This window comes from Apaloderma vittatum, unplaced genomic scaffold (assembly GCF_000703405.1).
Source record: "Apaloderma vittatum isolate BGI_N311 unplaced genomic scaffold, ASM70340v1 scaffold23118, whole genome shotgun sequence".
Classification (NCBI taxonomy): domain Eukaryota; kingdom Metazoa; phylum Chordata; class Aves; order Trogoniformes; family Trogonidae; genus Apaloderma; species Apaloderma vittatum.
The window spans coordinates 1-13,407 of NW_009732706.1; the positions used below are offsets into that span (position 1 = coordinate 1).

The 13,407-nt window shown below is 38.7% G+C and overlaps 1 protein-coding gene across 1 annotated transcript; it reads right to left on the reverse strand.

Annotated features, from left to right (window-relative positions):
- Positions 1 to 2,335: 2,335 nt before the first annotated feature.
- On the reverse strand, positions 2,336 to 13,136 carry SLC30A5 (solute carrier family 30 (zinc transporter), member 5). Its single transcript, XM_009875630.1, has 9 exons — positions 12,969 to 13,136; positions 12,090 to 12,378; positions 11,519 to 11,727; positions 10,300 to 10,457; positions 8,579 to 8,708; positions 6,962 to 7,187; positions 5,317 to 5,543; positions 3,379 to 3,507; positions 2,336 to 2,781 (listed from the first exon to the last, which is right to left on the reverse strand). Exons 1-9 carry the CDS (start codon positions 13,086 to 13,088, stop codon positions 2,611 to 2,613), a joined length of 1,659 nt encoding a protein of 552 aa, XP_009873932.1. The 5' UTR covers positions 13,089 to 13,136; the 3' UTR covers positions 2,336 to 2,610.
- Positions 13,137 to 13,407: the final 271 nt, after the last annotated feature.

Here is a 13,407-nt window from a genome sequence, read left to right on the forward strand (position 1 = left end):
CGCCGGCTGGCGCGCTGCTCGTACAGGGTGTTTCTTGACAGACCTTCGCATCCCAGTTGGATTTCTTCACCAGAAGAGTCAAGATGCGCCACATAAAATTTTACTGAGAAACACATTTATTTTTCCCTCATTATACACACACGTATGTTGCTTGCTGCCAGATGCGCAGTAAATGGCTGCAGTTTACATCTTTGAAAATGTTTTGTTGTAACTGTCTGCATTCAGATCAAGTGACTAAACCTCCCCCACCATAGGATTTATTAAAATATAAACCAATTGACTTATGGCCTGTGATAGAAAACCTACCTTACATCATGGTACTAGAAGACTTTGCAGAGCCGGGGTAGCCCAAACCCTTCTTTTGAGGATTATTGCCATATACAGACTTGTCAAATTTAAGATAGACAGTGCTTAGTGCTATTGCCTCACTGTCAGGGTAGCCAGGAAAAACATCATGCATGTATGTGGGGTAACACACAAAAAGCTGCCCAAAGTGTGTTAAGATGCAGATTTTCACTTGCCCATGAAGTACCCAGGCATGAGGTGATCTTCACTGCTCTGATGATCACCTAACATGGTTCCAGCTGCTTTCATTTGTTTTGGGTCCTGTTGCTGGCAACTGAAGTAGGATATCAGTCAGCATTTGCTTAGAGAAAGTTGTGGCAAGCACAAAGGCTTTAAATTATGTTCATCTATCTTCATTTGAAAGGAAAGAAACACCCCCTTTTTGTCTATGATGGGGCTAAGGCTTGGTTTGGTGAAATGCTGTCAGATCCAGCAGAATCACCTCAAACATGGGTGGCACATTTTGTCTGAGAATGGTTTTCAACCCCCAAAAGACCATCCTGTTTATAGGCCGAGCATAATTGCAGCACTGTTATTTAACTGACCTGAGCCTTCTGGAGGAGACAAGCTGAGGAAACCACTGCCAAAAGCATACATGGCAAAAAAACCCCAGGATCAATCTTTAAGAACTCTGCTGGTTATGCAGCACTAATATCGAGAAATGAGGAACTGATCTGTGCAAATCTTCATCCCTCTATGTAAAAGCTATGCAACTTCTGAAGACTTTCTCACCACATCTTATCAAGTCAGACTTGTACTGCGCATAGCGTTTTATCACAGCAGTGGAAGAAAAAGAACGGAATGTAAACTTAACAGTTACAAAAGAAACTAGGCAGTTTGTATAAAGAGTCTGACCACCATCAGAAACAGAACTGAAAGACATTTCAAACTGTATTGCTGGTGAATCCAATCTGATCATGTAATTCCCACACTACTCTATCCTCAAATTGCACAAACAAGTCCAGCCTTTATAATGAGACTCAGGTATTGATCCTAAAGGCCAGGAAAAAACAACAGTATGACAAAATAAGACTGGTGTGATACATGGAACGATGAAAGACATACTCATCCTTGCTAACCACTAAATTGATTTGTTGAATTCCAAGGAAGGTACTTAAGGGCTTCAGACAAGAAGAAACAGGGGCACAGGAAGACTGTAAACAGATGTAAAGATAACTAACTCTGAAGATGTAATTTGTTTTCTTTGCAGTATTAAGACCTCAACACGCATAATTCTTTTTTAAACATGACACTTTCTCTTTCCAGTCCAGAAGTCTCAATTTAGACTTTGTTTCAGCAACTTGCCAAGTCCCAGACTACTGTTACAGTTTAGCATTCTAAACCCAGACTGCTTCCTTGGGTAATACACAAAGGTAGAGCTGGCTACAGTACACCTGCAGCTCTGTTATGGTAGTATGAAACAAAATCAAGTAAATGACAGAATAACGTATTTTGAAGAGGTGAAGTTCAGCTGAGTGCTTGTATGCTCACTGATTAATTACTTTAAGCTTCAGAATATTGCATTTGCAGTTATTCATATAAAAAGTACAAAAAAAAATCTTTTTCAGAGTGTTTTTTTCATTCTGAGTCTTCCCAGGAAGCAGAAAAGTGTGTGCAATTTTTTGCCCTCTCAATTTCTTTCTGTTAACCTGTGGATTTCTCTCCTTAAAAGAATAATGCAATATAAAATGGTAACAACTATTTGCTCTGATGCATTGTTTAGAAATCAGATTTGTATGCTGAGACATAATACAAAACCCGCATACTTCTACTACCTGACGAAATGTGCAAAAACCATAACTTCATATTTTTTATCCCCATAATAAACATGTATTTTTCTTTCAAGGAATCTTCAAGCCATGTTTGAAAGGAAGGTATTTTTCACTTCATTATGTCTGCATTCCTATATAAACTATTTCCATTTTCCACTACCAACATCAAATTATAACCAAGATGTTCTATACTTAAGAGAAAGTATGAAATACATCTGTGTTCATCCAGAAGTTGCAAGACTTCTGTTTAATAAACAGCAAGTGCAGGATGTAAGATTTCCATTATTTTCACATATACAGCAATTATTCAAGTCTATCTTATTTCCTTTATAAAAGCATCTTGATCCAATTTTAATAAAGACAGTACGCTTAAAAAAATTCAAATATATACTACATTTGTTTCTGTTCATGTATGTGCAAGATCTCCCGACCAAAATATGAATGTGGAATCCTACAGCTTCACCATTCACATTTCCTTTGGCAAACGTAAGTATCACATGATGTAAGTACCATCTTTGTAGTATTTCATGGATTCTAGTTGCTGAGTCATTGCAAGGACATCCTGAAATCCTGTACTGAGGCCAGACATGTGTTGAAAATAAGCTTCCTTCTCCACTTGGACAGTTAGGTTGTTTACACCAGCATCCTTCAGAATAGCTGTAACCTGAACAGAACAGTTAACAGTGTTACACTGTATATGCATCTCATAGTAACTTGAAATACTGTAGATGAAAAAAACCATCATCATAAAGAACTGAACTTCCTGGAAAGCAAAGGCTGCTTCAGAGGGTATGGCTTTGCAACTTCTGCATAATAGGTAATTCTCAGTGTCTTGCATAACGAATTTTCTTTTTAAGGAAAATAAAAACCGAAGGCAGACAGATAGTACTAAGCCAGTGAGAAACCTATGATTAGCCTTCAGATATCCCTGCTGTTTATTGCCTGTTTTGCAGAATGAAATCCACCTCCTCCTCATTTTCCCAGAGCAGATGTAGTTACCACTTTCAGCTGTGATAAACACCCTCCTCACTCCCCCTTTTTTTTTTCCCCCCTCAGGGACAGATGTTGTAGCAAACAACTCTGTGCAACTAATTGCAACCCAGCAGGCAAGGGGAAGTACAGCATTAGAAACCAAGTCCAAGACATAAACTACAGCCACAAAAATAATCACAACCAGCAGCTTCAAAATTCAGTCTGTGACTGAAAAAGGGGTACAGAGTAAGCAGTAAAGACATTAGAGTATAAAAACTTTGCACCTTACCTGCTGTACAATTCTCTGTTCCATCACATCCGATACCACCTGCACATGTATTGTACCTGCCACGACACTTGCAGAGTGACACCAAAAATGAGGATCCCTGTAGGATATGACTCCTTCTATTTTTTGAATCTGTGAAGAAATTACATAAGCAACAATTAACTTAAGAACAGGTTTTAAACTTGTGTATGTACATGGATACTGGAGGCAAGTACTTCACAGGGAAATAAAGCAGTTTCTAGCTAGGCCATATTCAGAAATATGTAGTACTGGAAGTTCACCTTGTGAGTACTGTCAAAGACTAGAAGCTAAAAGTCAAACTCAGTGAGAAACCCAGGAGCACAATGCTAAATAGCATGACAAAAACTTGATTTAGTATACAGATCAGAATAACATCTATAGAGAGACTAACCAGAAAGCTGGCTAGGCATCTGACAATTTCAAGGGCATCTGCTACGTAACTGCCCAGGCTAAACAGCTATTTAGTATCACAGCTAAACTTCATTCAGAGACAAAACATCATCCCATAATTTATAATTTTAAAAAATTTATCTTTGTACCATCTCTGGCTGGGATGGACAGATTTTTTTCCACCGCAGCCTGTAAGGGGCTGTGCTAAAAGAGTTTTGATAACACACCAGCATTTATGCTGTTGCTGAACAGTGCTTAGGCGCTGTCAAGGCTTTATTCTTTTCCTACTCTGCCACCGCTGCAGCAAGTCGGCTGGAGGTGGGCAAGAAGTTGTGAGGGGAAGCAGCTGGGACAGCTGACCCAGGTTGGCCTGAGGAGTACTGCATGCCTTATAATGCCATGCTCAGCAATAAAAACTGGGGCAGTAGAGGAAGATGCCCTTTTTCTTGGTGTCCAAGGTGACTTGCTTATAGACTGTCTGCATGTGGGAGATGGTGCACTGCCTCCCCCACTAGCTTCACCTGTGAAAATGCCTTTATATGGCTCCCAGAGTTTTTGTGTTTGTGCTCTTCCTGTTCCCTCCCCAGTCCCACCTCCAGTGGTGGTGGTGAAGGGTGGAGCAAGCAAATGCCTGGGTGAATCCTGGCTGTTGGCTGTGGTCAGCCTATATCAAGCACATTTGGTTTATTGTGATGATTATTAGCTTTTAATGAATTGCTCTTTGATTGTTTTCAAAAACGTACTTTTTCTTCAGTCTCCCAAAAGAGCTGTCTGCCTTCATCAAAAACTGAACCTGCACTCTGCACCAAACTTCCCTTTCACTACAGAAGTGTCTCCCAGCCAATTTCCATTTATTCTTTTCTTTCTCATGTAGACAAGAACTCATTTCCCCTTCTACTAGCTGACAGGGCACCATTAAGATAGTCTTCCTTCACACTTCCAGTTGACAGAGAGGAGCTCTCTGAACTGAGATCTGCACCGTAATTTGGGTAGGAACTTCAAATGAGACAACAGTGAAGACCAAGTACAGCCTCAAAGCACAGACTGTACTGCAGCAGGCAGGAAGAGGATGAAGTAGAACAAAAAAGTAATTAGAAAAAGCAACTTTAGTTTTTGCCATCTCATACTGTGATCAGCAAGCCCTCCATGAGATATACCAATGAGAAAACCTGCAACTACAGGCTCAAGATGTAATCCTTCACCCTGAACTGTATACACCAAGTTTAAAAAGGCTGCAAGCTCTTGGGAATTGCTACAGTACTTCCAAGTACCTTTACCGTGCTGTTATCATACTTGTCTGAAATCATGAGTTACCCATAAAAGCAAAAAACAGTTCAAGTTTTTTTAGCTGCAAAACAACTTTGATCAGGAGAACTCCTAATCCTCCCACACCTCTGGAAAGCAGACTTAACTTGAGACATGAAGTTGTCTAAGACAACAGAAGGTGTTAAACTGAACTTGAGTTTAAATACTATTAAAAGCAGTTTAGCTTTGGTTGTCTATGGAAACGTTTAGAATTGTAGTTCTGACCTTTTCTAAAGCAGCATGCAGGTCTTTCTCCTGTTCTGGAGGTATCCTCAACAAAAGCACTTGACAGGCATCTTTCAATAGTGGGATAACACTAAGAAAAATCAATGTAGCAATAAAAAGAGAGCAGAGAGGATCAGCTATGAGCCATCCAAATTGCTGAATAAATATCGTGGATACGATAACACCAACACTGCCAAGAGTGTCTGCCAACACATGCAGAAACACACCTGAAAACAAAATAAACTGAATGATTAAGTTGAACAGTCTTGTTTAAAATGTACATATAGGTTCAACAGCAGAAACAGAGTAGAGTTTATTAAATATAATAAACACACTTCAAACTAAACAGAGGCAACTATCTGCCTAACCTGGTGCAAAATTAAACAAAATGCTTAACTTTTCTAATGTTTAATTACATATAAATTAAAAAAAAAATTACTCTACAGTGCAATGATTGAGGAAGGAATTCACAGATCAAACCAAATGTGAACAGTCTTGAAATTGTTAGTGAGATTTATACTACACAGAATAATCATTTAACTCTGTATAGAGAGACTTACTGATTCTTAACAGAGGCTAAAAAGTTAAGTGTAAATGCCTTGGCCTGCTAATCTGGACAGATATTAATGTATTGTTTGGTTTCTGTATGCCAACTCAGCTCCAATTTTATACTAACATTATCTACCTGCTACTGACAGGAATTTTATACTTTATACTCATTTAATGGTGGGTAGCATTCTCAAGGCACACTCCATGGGTGTAGAAAAATCTCTATTTGTAAGGTTAGTGGTAGTTAAGAGTCAGGATTTGAAAGAATATGGAAATAAGTAAGAGTATGGGCAGACTTCACAAAAATGCCAGACAACAGAACAGTCAGCTGAATTAGGAGGTAAAATAACCAATGAAATATGAGACTACTCGCTAAAATGCTTTTGCTTTGACAAGCTTTCTGTGTACAAAAAACTCTTTCTTTTATGAACTTTTTTATAAGCCAAGCAGTTGGTAAATAACTACTTTCTAACTACTAGCAAAAAAAATCTAAGAAATATCTATGCTGAAATTATATATATATATATATATATAGTCCTTCTGTGTCAGATTCTGATTTGAATTTGAGAAAGAAATTTTCATCTTTATCATCTTTTGAATCACAAATAGAAGCATATTCTAGATTGCTGGTCTAGAAGATGTTCTTCTGCTTCTTATTCCCTGCCTCAGTACTTCTACAACCATCTGTCACGTGACACCTAGAAGCATGGTAGTATCTTTACACAAGATAGAGACCTTGTACTTTCATTTCCAGATGGTACGTACAAACAAGGACTTTAAGCTTATTCCATAAGGTTTACAATGACTGCTTATAAATGCTAGTGAAGACTGTAGATTAGTGCTTTTTATCAGTCCTTAGGTATTACCCACACCTAAGAAAGGCGTGCAAAGAAACACTTCAACTTGGGTTTTTTCATCTTAAGGTCGTAAACGAAGAACCAGTTTGAGAAATTCACATACACCACAGAAAATGGCTGTCAGATCATGTCTGGAAGGAGATTTAAGAATGACCTACGGTACTGGGTCTGATTCTGAAAACCTTAAAATCCTGCCAGAAATCATATACATCATCTATGATTCAACAATCTGTACTTGCCCCTCATATTGGTATTCATGCCTCCTCCAGAAGACCCATGGGAATGCCCGTGGCTGTGCCCGTGGTCACTGTGGGAGTGGCCATGCCCGTGGCCGTGGCTGTGCCCATGGTGAGAGTGGCTGTGATCGTGTGAGTGACAACCTCCCCGAGAAGCCCCGTGGGAGTGCGCATGGCTAAAGGCACAGATACCAACGAGGTTTACAATCAGTCCTCCAACAGAGACTGGCTGTGAGAGGGAGAAAAGTCATTAACCTCACATCTTCCTTGGTGTTCAAATTTACTTTCTAGAACATAGTAATCAGAAACACTGTGCCCCTAATTAACGAAAACAGTGGAAACATTAACATCAACAGAAGAATTATTCTAATACCGATTCCTTTTTAGACACCTTTGCGTATACAAGTTGATTTCGAAGGAATTTTTTTTCCCCTCTCAGAAAAATCCTATCCTCCCCAACCTTCCCAATAATGCTACCACCAACAAAATGCAAGACCTAGTATCCACAAATCAGGACAAGACAGCAAATTTGGGTTTAAGAAAGGGTGACTGCTTTCAAAATCAGATGAAAGCAGTCTGAATACCAGTTTTGCTTTGCTTTCACCAGCCTAAAAAAAGGTGTATTGTATCTAGGACATGCACACTGATCTAAAATTATTACCTGAAGAATGCAACTAGTGCTTTATTGGTTGAGTTGTGGTCTTCATCTGACTATTCTACTTTTCTTTTGAAAAACAAAGTGTTCGGGTAATTTCAGCTAATAAGGGAGTTAAACAAGTCCTACTTGGGGGTTATTAGATCCTTCTTAGCTATGCAGACTGTGCTAATTTAGGGGGGGTAACTCCTCCCACTCCCAAGAAACAAAATCAGTAGTGAAAATGGAGCAAATATTGGAGATTTAAAAATAAAATAAAATCAAGCCTCATTCCATCAATGAACATTTCTAATTGAGCCTACATAAAAATCATTGTCAACAAAGAGAGCAGGTGAGCACAGATTTGTGTGTGTATGGGAGAGAAAACAAATGAAGATGGAAATAGGCCAAATGAAGACTTGTATTTGCAGAATTCCACAATACAAAAAATAATCTGAAGAAAAGGGTCTATTGCATTTGAAATACAGAGATGAAAACTTTAAGTGGGGAGGCCCTGAAGAGGTTGTGAAAAGTAGAGACATACTTAAGATCAGCCTTGCTCGGCTTCATGATTGCCTGTGCCATAGTAACACACTCAGCATAATGTTATAGATTCTGGCTGATTTTTGATTTCAGAGACTACTACAAAATCTTTTCTGTAATATTTGACATTGGTATACATAGCAGCAGAACCAAATTTAGTCTTGTACAGATTATTTCCTTAGTATCTTTTACTGTAGAAAGACCACAAACTAAAAAGATTAGCGCTCTAACATCTTAGAAGAAAAATCAGTTTGATCATTGTAATTAAATTATACTCACCCCAATATATTTTTTGTATTTTAAAACTAGACGTAGTTTGGATTTTAAAGTAAGAGTATGTTAAAAAGTCAAAGCACAGTTTAGATCTCTTGAGTTTAGACTAAGACAAACATAAATGAACCATTAACTGCCTAACAACAATCAAAGAGAACGATAAAACTTACAGTTAGCATATTTGTATCTATGTCTGGAGGATCCACTAGTCTGGCCACTGATTCAATGAAGACAAAGAAAGCAATCACCATCAGAAAGAGGCCATTAATAAATCCAGAGAGAATTTCTACACGTCCATATCTGAAAGCAAACATAAGTATTTTTGCAAGTGAAGAATGGGGGCTCTGATTTCAAAGTTATAATAAATAAAGTTATAATACATTTACAACAGCATTAAGATTGCTTTGATTTTTTTCCTCCATATCCCCAAATCATGCCTTAAGTTCTGAGTTATTTATTTCTGACCAAGAGGTAGCTAGTTTGCAACTTTCCAAACACCAACAGGATGAAGCTACAATAATGTAAGTGGTTTTTTTTATATGCACTGCCATTCAGGGCTTCAAACTGCTGAACTACTGCGTAATTTAACCATATAAATTTAGATTATGTCAGCAGAACTGAAATTCTCGTATTAACACTGACTTTCAACATATATTTTTGGTTGACATACATGCATTTATCGAGTAAAGCAATTTCTACATAATATCCACAGGGAAAAAGTTTTATTTGTAGAGATTAATCGAAATAACACTTCAGACACTTTTTTGCAGGTGCAAGAGGGGCTGAGCGTGAACACAACTGGAATAGAAGAGACAGTGACAAGTGGTGTCCTGCAAGGGTCAGTGCCGGGACCAGTGCTGTTTAACATCTTTGTTGGTGACACGGACACTGGGATAGAGTGCACCTTCAGCAAGTTTGATGACAACATCCAACTCTGTGTGGTGTTTAACACGCTGGAGGGAAGGGATGCCATCCAGAGGGACCGTGACAGGCTTAAGACATGGGCCCAGGCCAAACTCCTGAAGTTCAACAATGCCAAATGTAAGGTCCTGCTCCTAGGTTGGGGCAATCCCAAGCACAAGTACAGGCTGGGCAGAGACCAGATTGGGAGCAGCCCTGAGGAGAAGGACTTGGGTGTGTTAGTTGATGAGAGGCTTAACATGAGCCAGCCGTGTGCACTTGCAGCCCAAAAAGCGAGCCATGTCCTGGGCTGCATCAAAAGCAGAGTGACCAGCAGGTAGAGGGAGATAATTCTCCTCCTCTGCTCTGCTGTGGTGAGGAGTACCTGGAGTACGGCATTCAATTCTGGAGCCCAGAGTACAAGAAGGACATGGATCTGCTGGAGCGGGTCCAGAGGAGGGCCATGAAGATGATTAGAGGGCAGGAGCACCTCTGCTCCGAGGGAGCTGGGGTTACTCAGCTTGGAGAAGAGAAGGCTCTAGGGTGACCTAATAGGGGCCTTCCAATACATGAAAGGGGCCCACAGGAAAGCTGGAGAAGGGCTTTTTATGGGGGCCTGTAGTGATAGGACAAGGGGCAATGGCCTGAAACTGCAAGAGGGTAGATTTAGATTAGATATAAGGAAGAAATTCTTCACCATGAGAGTGGTGAGACACTGGAATGCCCAGAGAAGTTGTGGAAGCCCCCTCCCTCGAAGTGCTCAAGGCCAGGCTGGATGGGGCTTTGAACAACTTGGTCTAGTGGGAGAGATGTGCTCCTGCCCACAGCAGGGACCCTTCCAACCTTAACCATTCTATGATTCTGTGAAAACAAAAAAACACACAGGCATGCACCACTAAAACACCCCAAACGTATCTTTAAAGCAGGGTATTTTGAAAATGAGCAGGTAGAATAATTTTTAGATAGTCCTTAAGGAACCTAATACACATACCCATAGGAAAATATGCGAGTTGCTTTCCATCTTGTCATCAGAGCTGCAAAAAGCCCCATCACTAACGCAGAACAATCAAAAAGCATGTGAAATCCATCAGAAATAAGACCAAGGCTGTTGGTCCATACTCCATAAAAAAGCTCCACAAAAGTGAAAGCCTAAAACAAAAGAGAGTTTGAATTTTTCCTCAAAGATTAACTTTGATTAATGTCTTGGTAGCTAGCAGGAAAATCATTTCATAGGACACTAGATAGTTTTCAAAAATATTGTTCAAAGTATTTCTAGACCATTTGCTCTCTCCTCCAGTGAAACAAAAGTGATACATTCCAAGTCTGTGAAGAGACATTTTTGAACCTACCCTTCTAAAAGCCTTAGCATAAGAAAACAACCCTCTACATAAATAAATTAAGTTTTGATTTAGAAATTTAGAATAACACTGTGCAGACAAAATTTCAAGCATTTTGTCATTTATCAATGTAACAATTCTGGTCTCACCTATCACTAGCGTAAAAACAATGCTATCTATATCTGTTCCATAAAAAAAATTCTTCACCAGCTAATTGACTGTTTAAATCTTAAGAATTAGGTGAGGAGGATCCACAAGGAAACATTTTTATTACGTATACTCTCCCTATATGATTTACTATTACTAACTGGCCTGCCTATAAACTCTTTTCCCATCTTTCAGATTCCATAATGGAATTCCATAAAGTTATAACTGATATTCCATGTCTCCCCCTATTTTCTTGGATAACTGCCAAAGAATGAAGAGAGATCTTTCTAAATCAGGTTCTATCAATCTTGCTTAATGCATGACCTAGAGATAAGCTAGAAATAAAACCAGCCTACTCCAAAATGACACTAATCAATCCCACACTATTTTGTTGTCCCCATCCTTGGCGGTCTGATTAGTTTCAGCTTGTCTCCAGGTACCATTGAGATGCCTCAATCTTAAACATACCATCATACAAGTATCTATTTACTGGTATAATAGTTATACATAGAACCAGTACTGCATTGCGACAACAAATCCAAGTGACCTGCTACTCACTGAAAGATCAGCATAAGAATCTTCTGTTTGAACATTCCATCTAATGAAACTCCTCTGTCAAGGATCACTTTAAAAACAATCAATCATGGGAACCTTTTAAAGAATAAATCTTCTTACTGTACTATGTACTACTGTGATTTGTTTTGAAAAAAAACCACATGAACTTACCAGATTTAGGCACAAGAAATAGAATATCTGCCGAGAATCATACTCCTCAAGGATCTGTTTCAGTGACTCCTTAATAAACCGAGGTAATGACTGAGAGCTCTGCTGTAATGCATCACCCATGAAGTTATAGAGAGGAATGCCTTCAGGGGAATAGCCAATAAGTGTACCCTTCTGCCCTTTCCTGGAGGGGGAGGACAGGATATTGGCAGCTGCAAGGAAAGTATTGAAGTTTTTGTTGCTGTTTCTAAGCTTTGCAGTTATTTTATAATACGTTTTATTAGCAATCAAAGCTTACATGAAAACTGCAGGCAGCAAAGTGATTGTCAATTTCATCTTAAGGTTTATCAGGAGCTTTCATTGCTATGTAAGCTTAGATCATCGTTTCACAACAGAACAGATCTATTACATTCTTTTTCTTCCAGACAGTAAAAGAGCACAGTGTTACAGGCTCTTTTAATTCAGAAAAATCCATGAAATCTCATTCAAAATAATTCTGCACACACCCATTTTCTGACTGATGTCTCAGTCACATGGACAGCAGATTTATTAAAAGATAAATAAGAATACGTACATAAAATGAAGAAGACAGCACTCACTACCACTCCTCCAGAAAGAACATGCTCTGTGCTTTCATGGTGTGATGGCTTGTTCATGGCTCGAAGCTGGTCTGTTATTGGATGTGTCCAAAAGTTGCCAAAAAGCAGTGCACTAATGAAAATAAGAAAGGATCCATATCGAGCACACGTGGAAGCTTCCATCTTCACAGAGCATATGGACTCCACGTAGAAATCCAAGATGACAACAAAAAAGATGACTGTTATGAAAGGCATGATGAGAGCAGACCAAGACTCTACTTTACTCTGCAACAAAAAACACATTTTAAACAGGATTGTTCACCATTAGATACAATTGTATATGCAGCATTAAATCTAATTCACTTTCAATACAAATACTGCTATCAATCCATTAAAACATAAATACTTTTACACTTTCAATTTATCATATAAAATCAACGTTCCAGATTTAGAGAGACACATACAGCTAATGTGCACCACAGTACCGTATTTAAAACAGTTTCACGTGCTTAAAAGCAAAGCCCTACACAATGTCACATTTGCAATGGCCTAATCTCCCTAAGCATGCAGGCATAATGAACATGTCTTTAAATTACAATAATCTGCTCCTCAGCAATAAAAAAGCCTGTGTTTATAGACATTAATACTTGTGCAATGGTAGTATACGAATCCAGGATATAATATCTGAGCTAGAAAGATGAAATTGACTTATCAACTAAAAGAGGAAATTACTGAGATATACATCAAAATACAGAGGAAAAACTTCAGCAGAGCTTACTACTAAAATAAAAGATGCAATTTTGGTAATTCTAAAGAATATTTAAACCGCATTTCATAAGCAGAGACATAATTGATTTTTACATTTGCTATCTTACCTCTGTTGTCAGAGAGAGGACGACGACCCATGGGCACAACAGAAGGACGGAAACAAGATGAGACAAAGCCTGAAGACGCTTGGCTCCACCTACATCTATAGATAGTTTTCGGGAAGCCATGTGAAAACCAACCTTACAGCACAATGCCAGTACTAGAAGCAATACTCCTCCCTGGAAACACAGAGGGATCCTGTTAGCATTTTCTAAGAGCCAAATAACCTAATTCCAAACAGAATTACATGAAAAAATGTTATATTTCCCTGAAATTGTCAACAAAAGCCAAAGACAGCTTATTTCCTGTAACTGTTACTCTACTTAAAAACAGTAACATAGCATACATGGTTATACCTCAGCACTATTCACAACACCCTCATATGACTCGAAGTTTAAAACTCTCAGTAGTGTTAATTGGCATAAACCAGTGAATTGGTAGTGAACA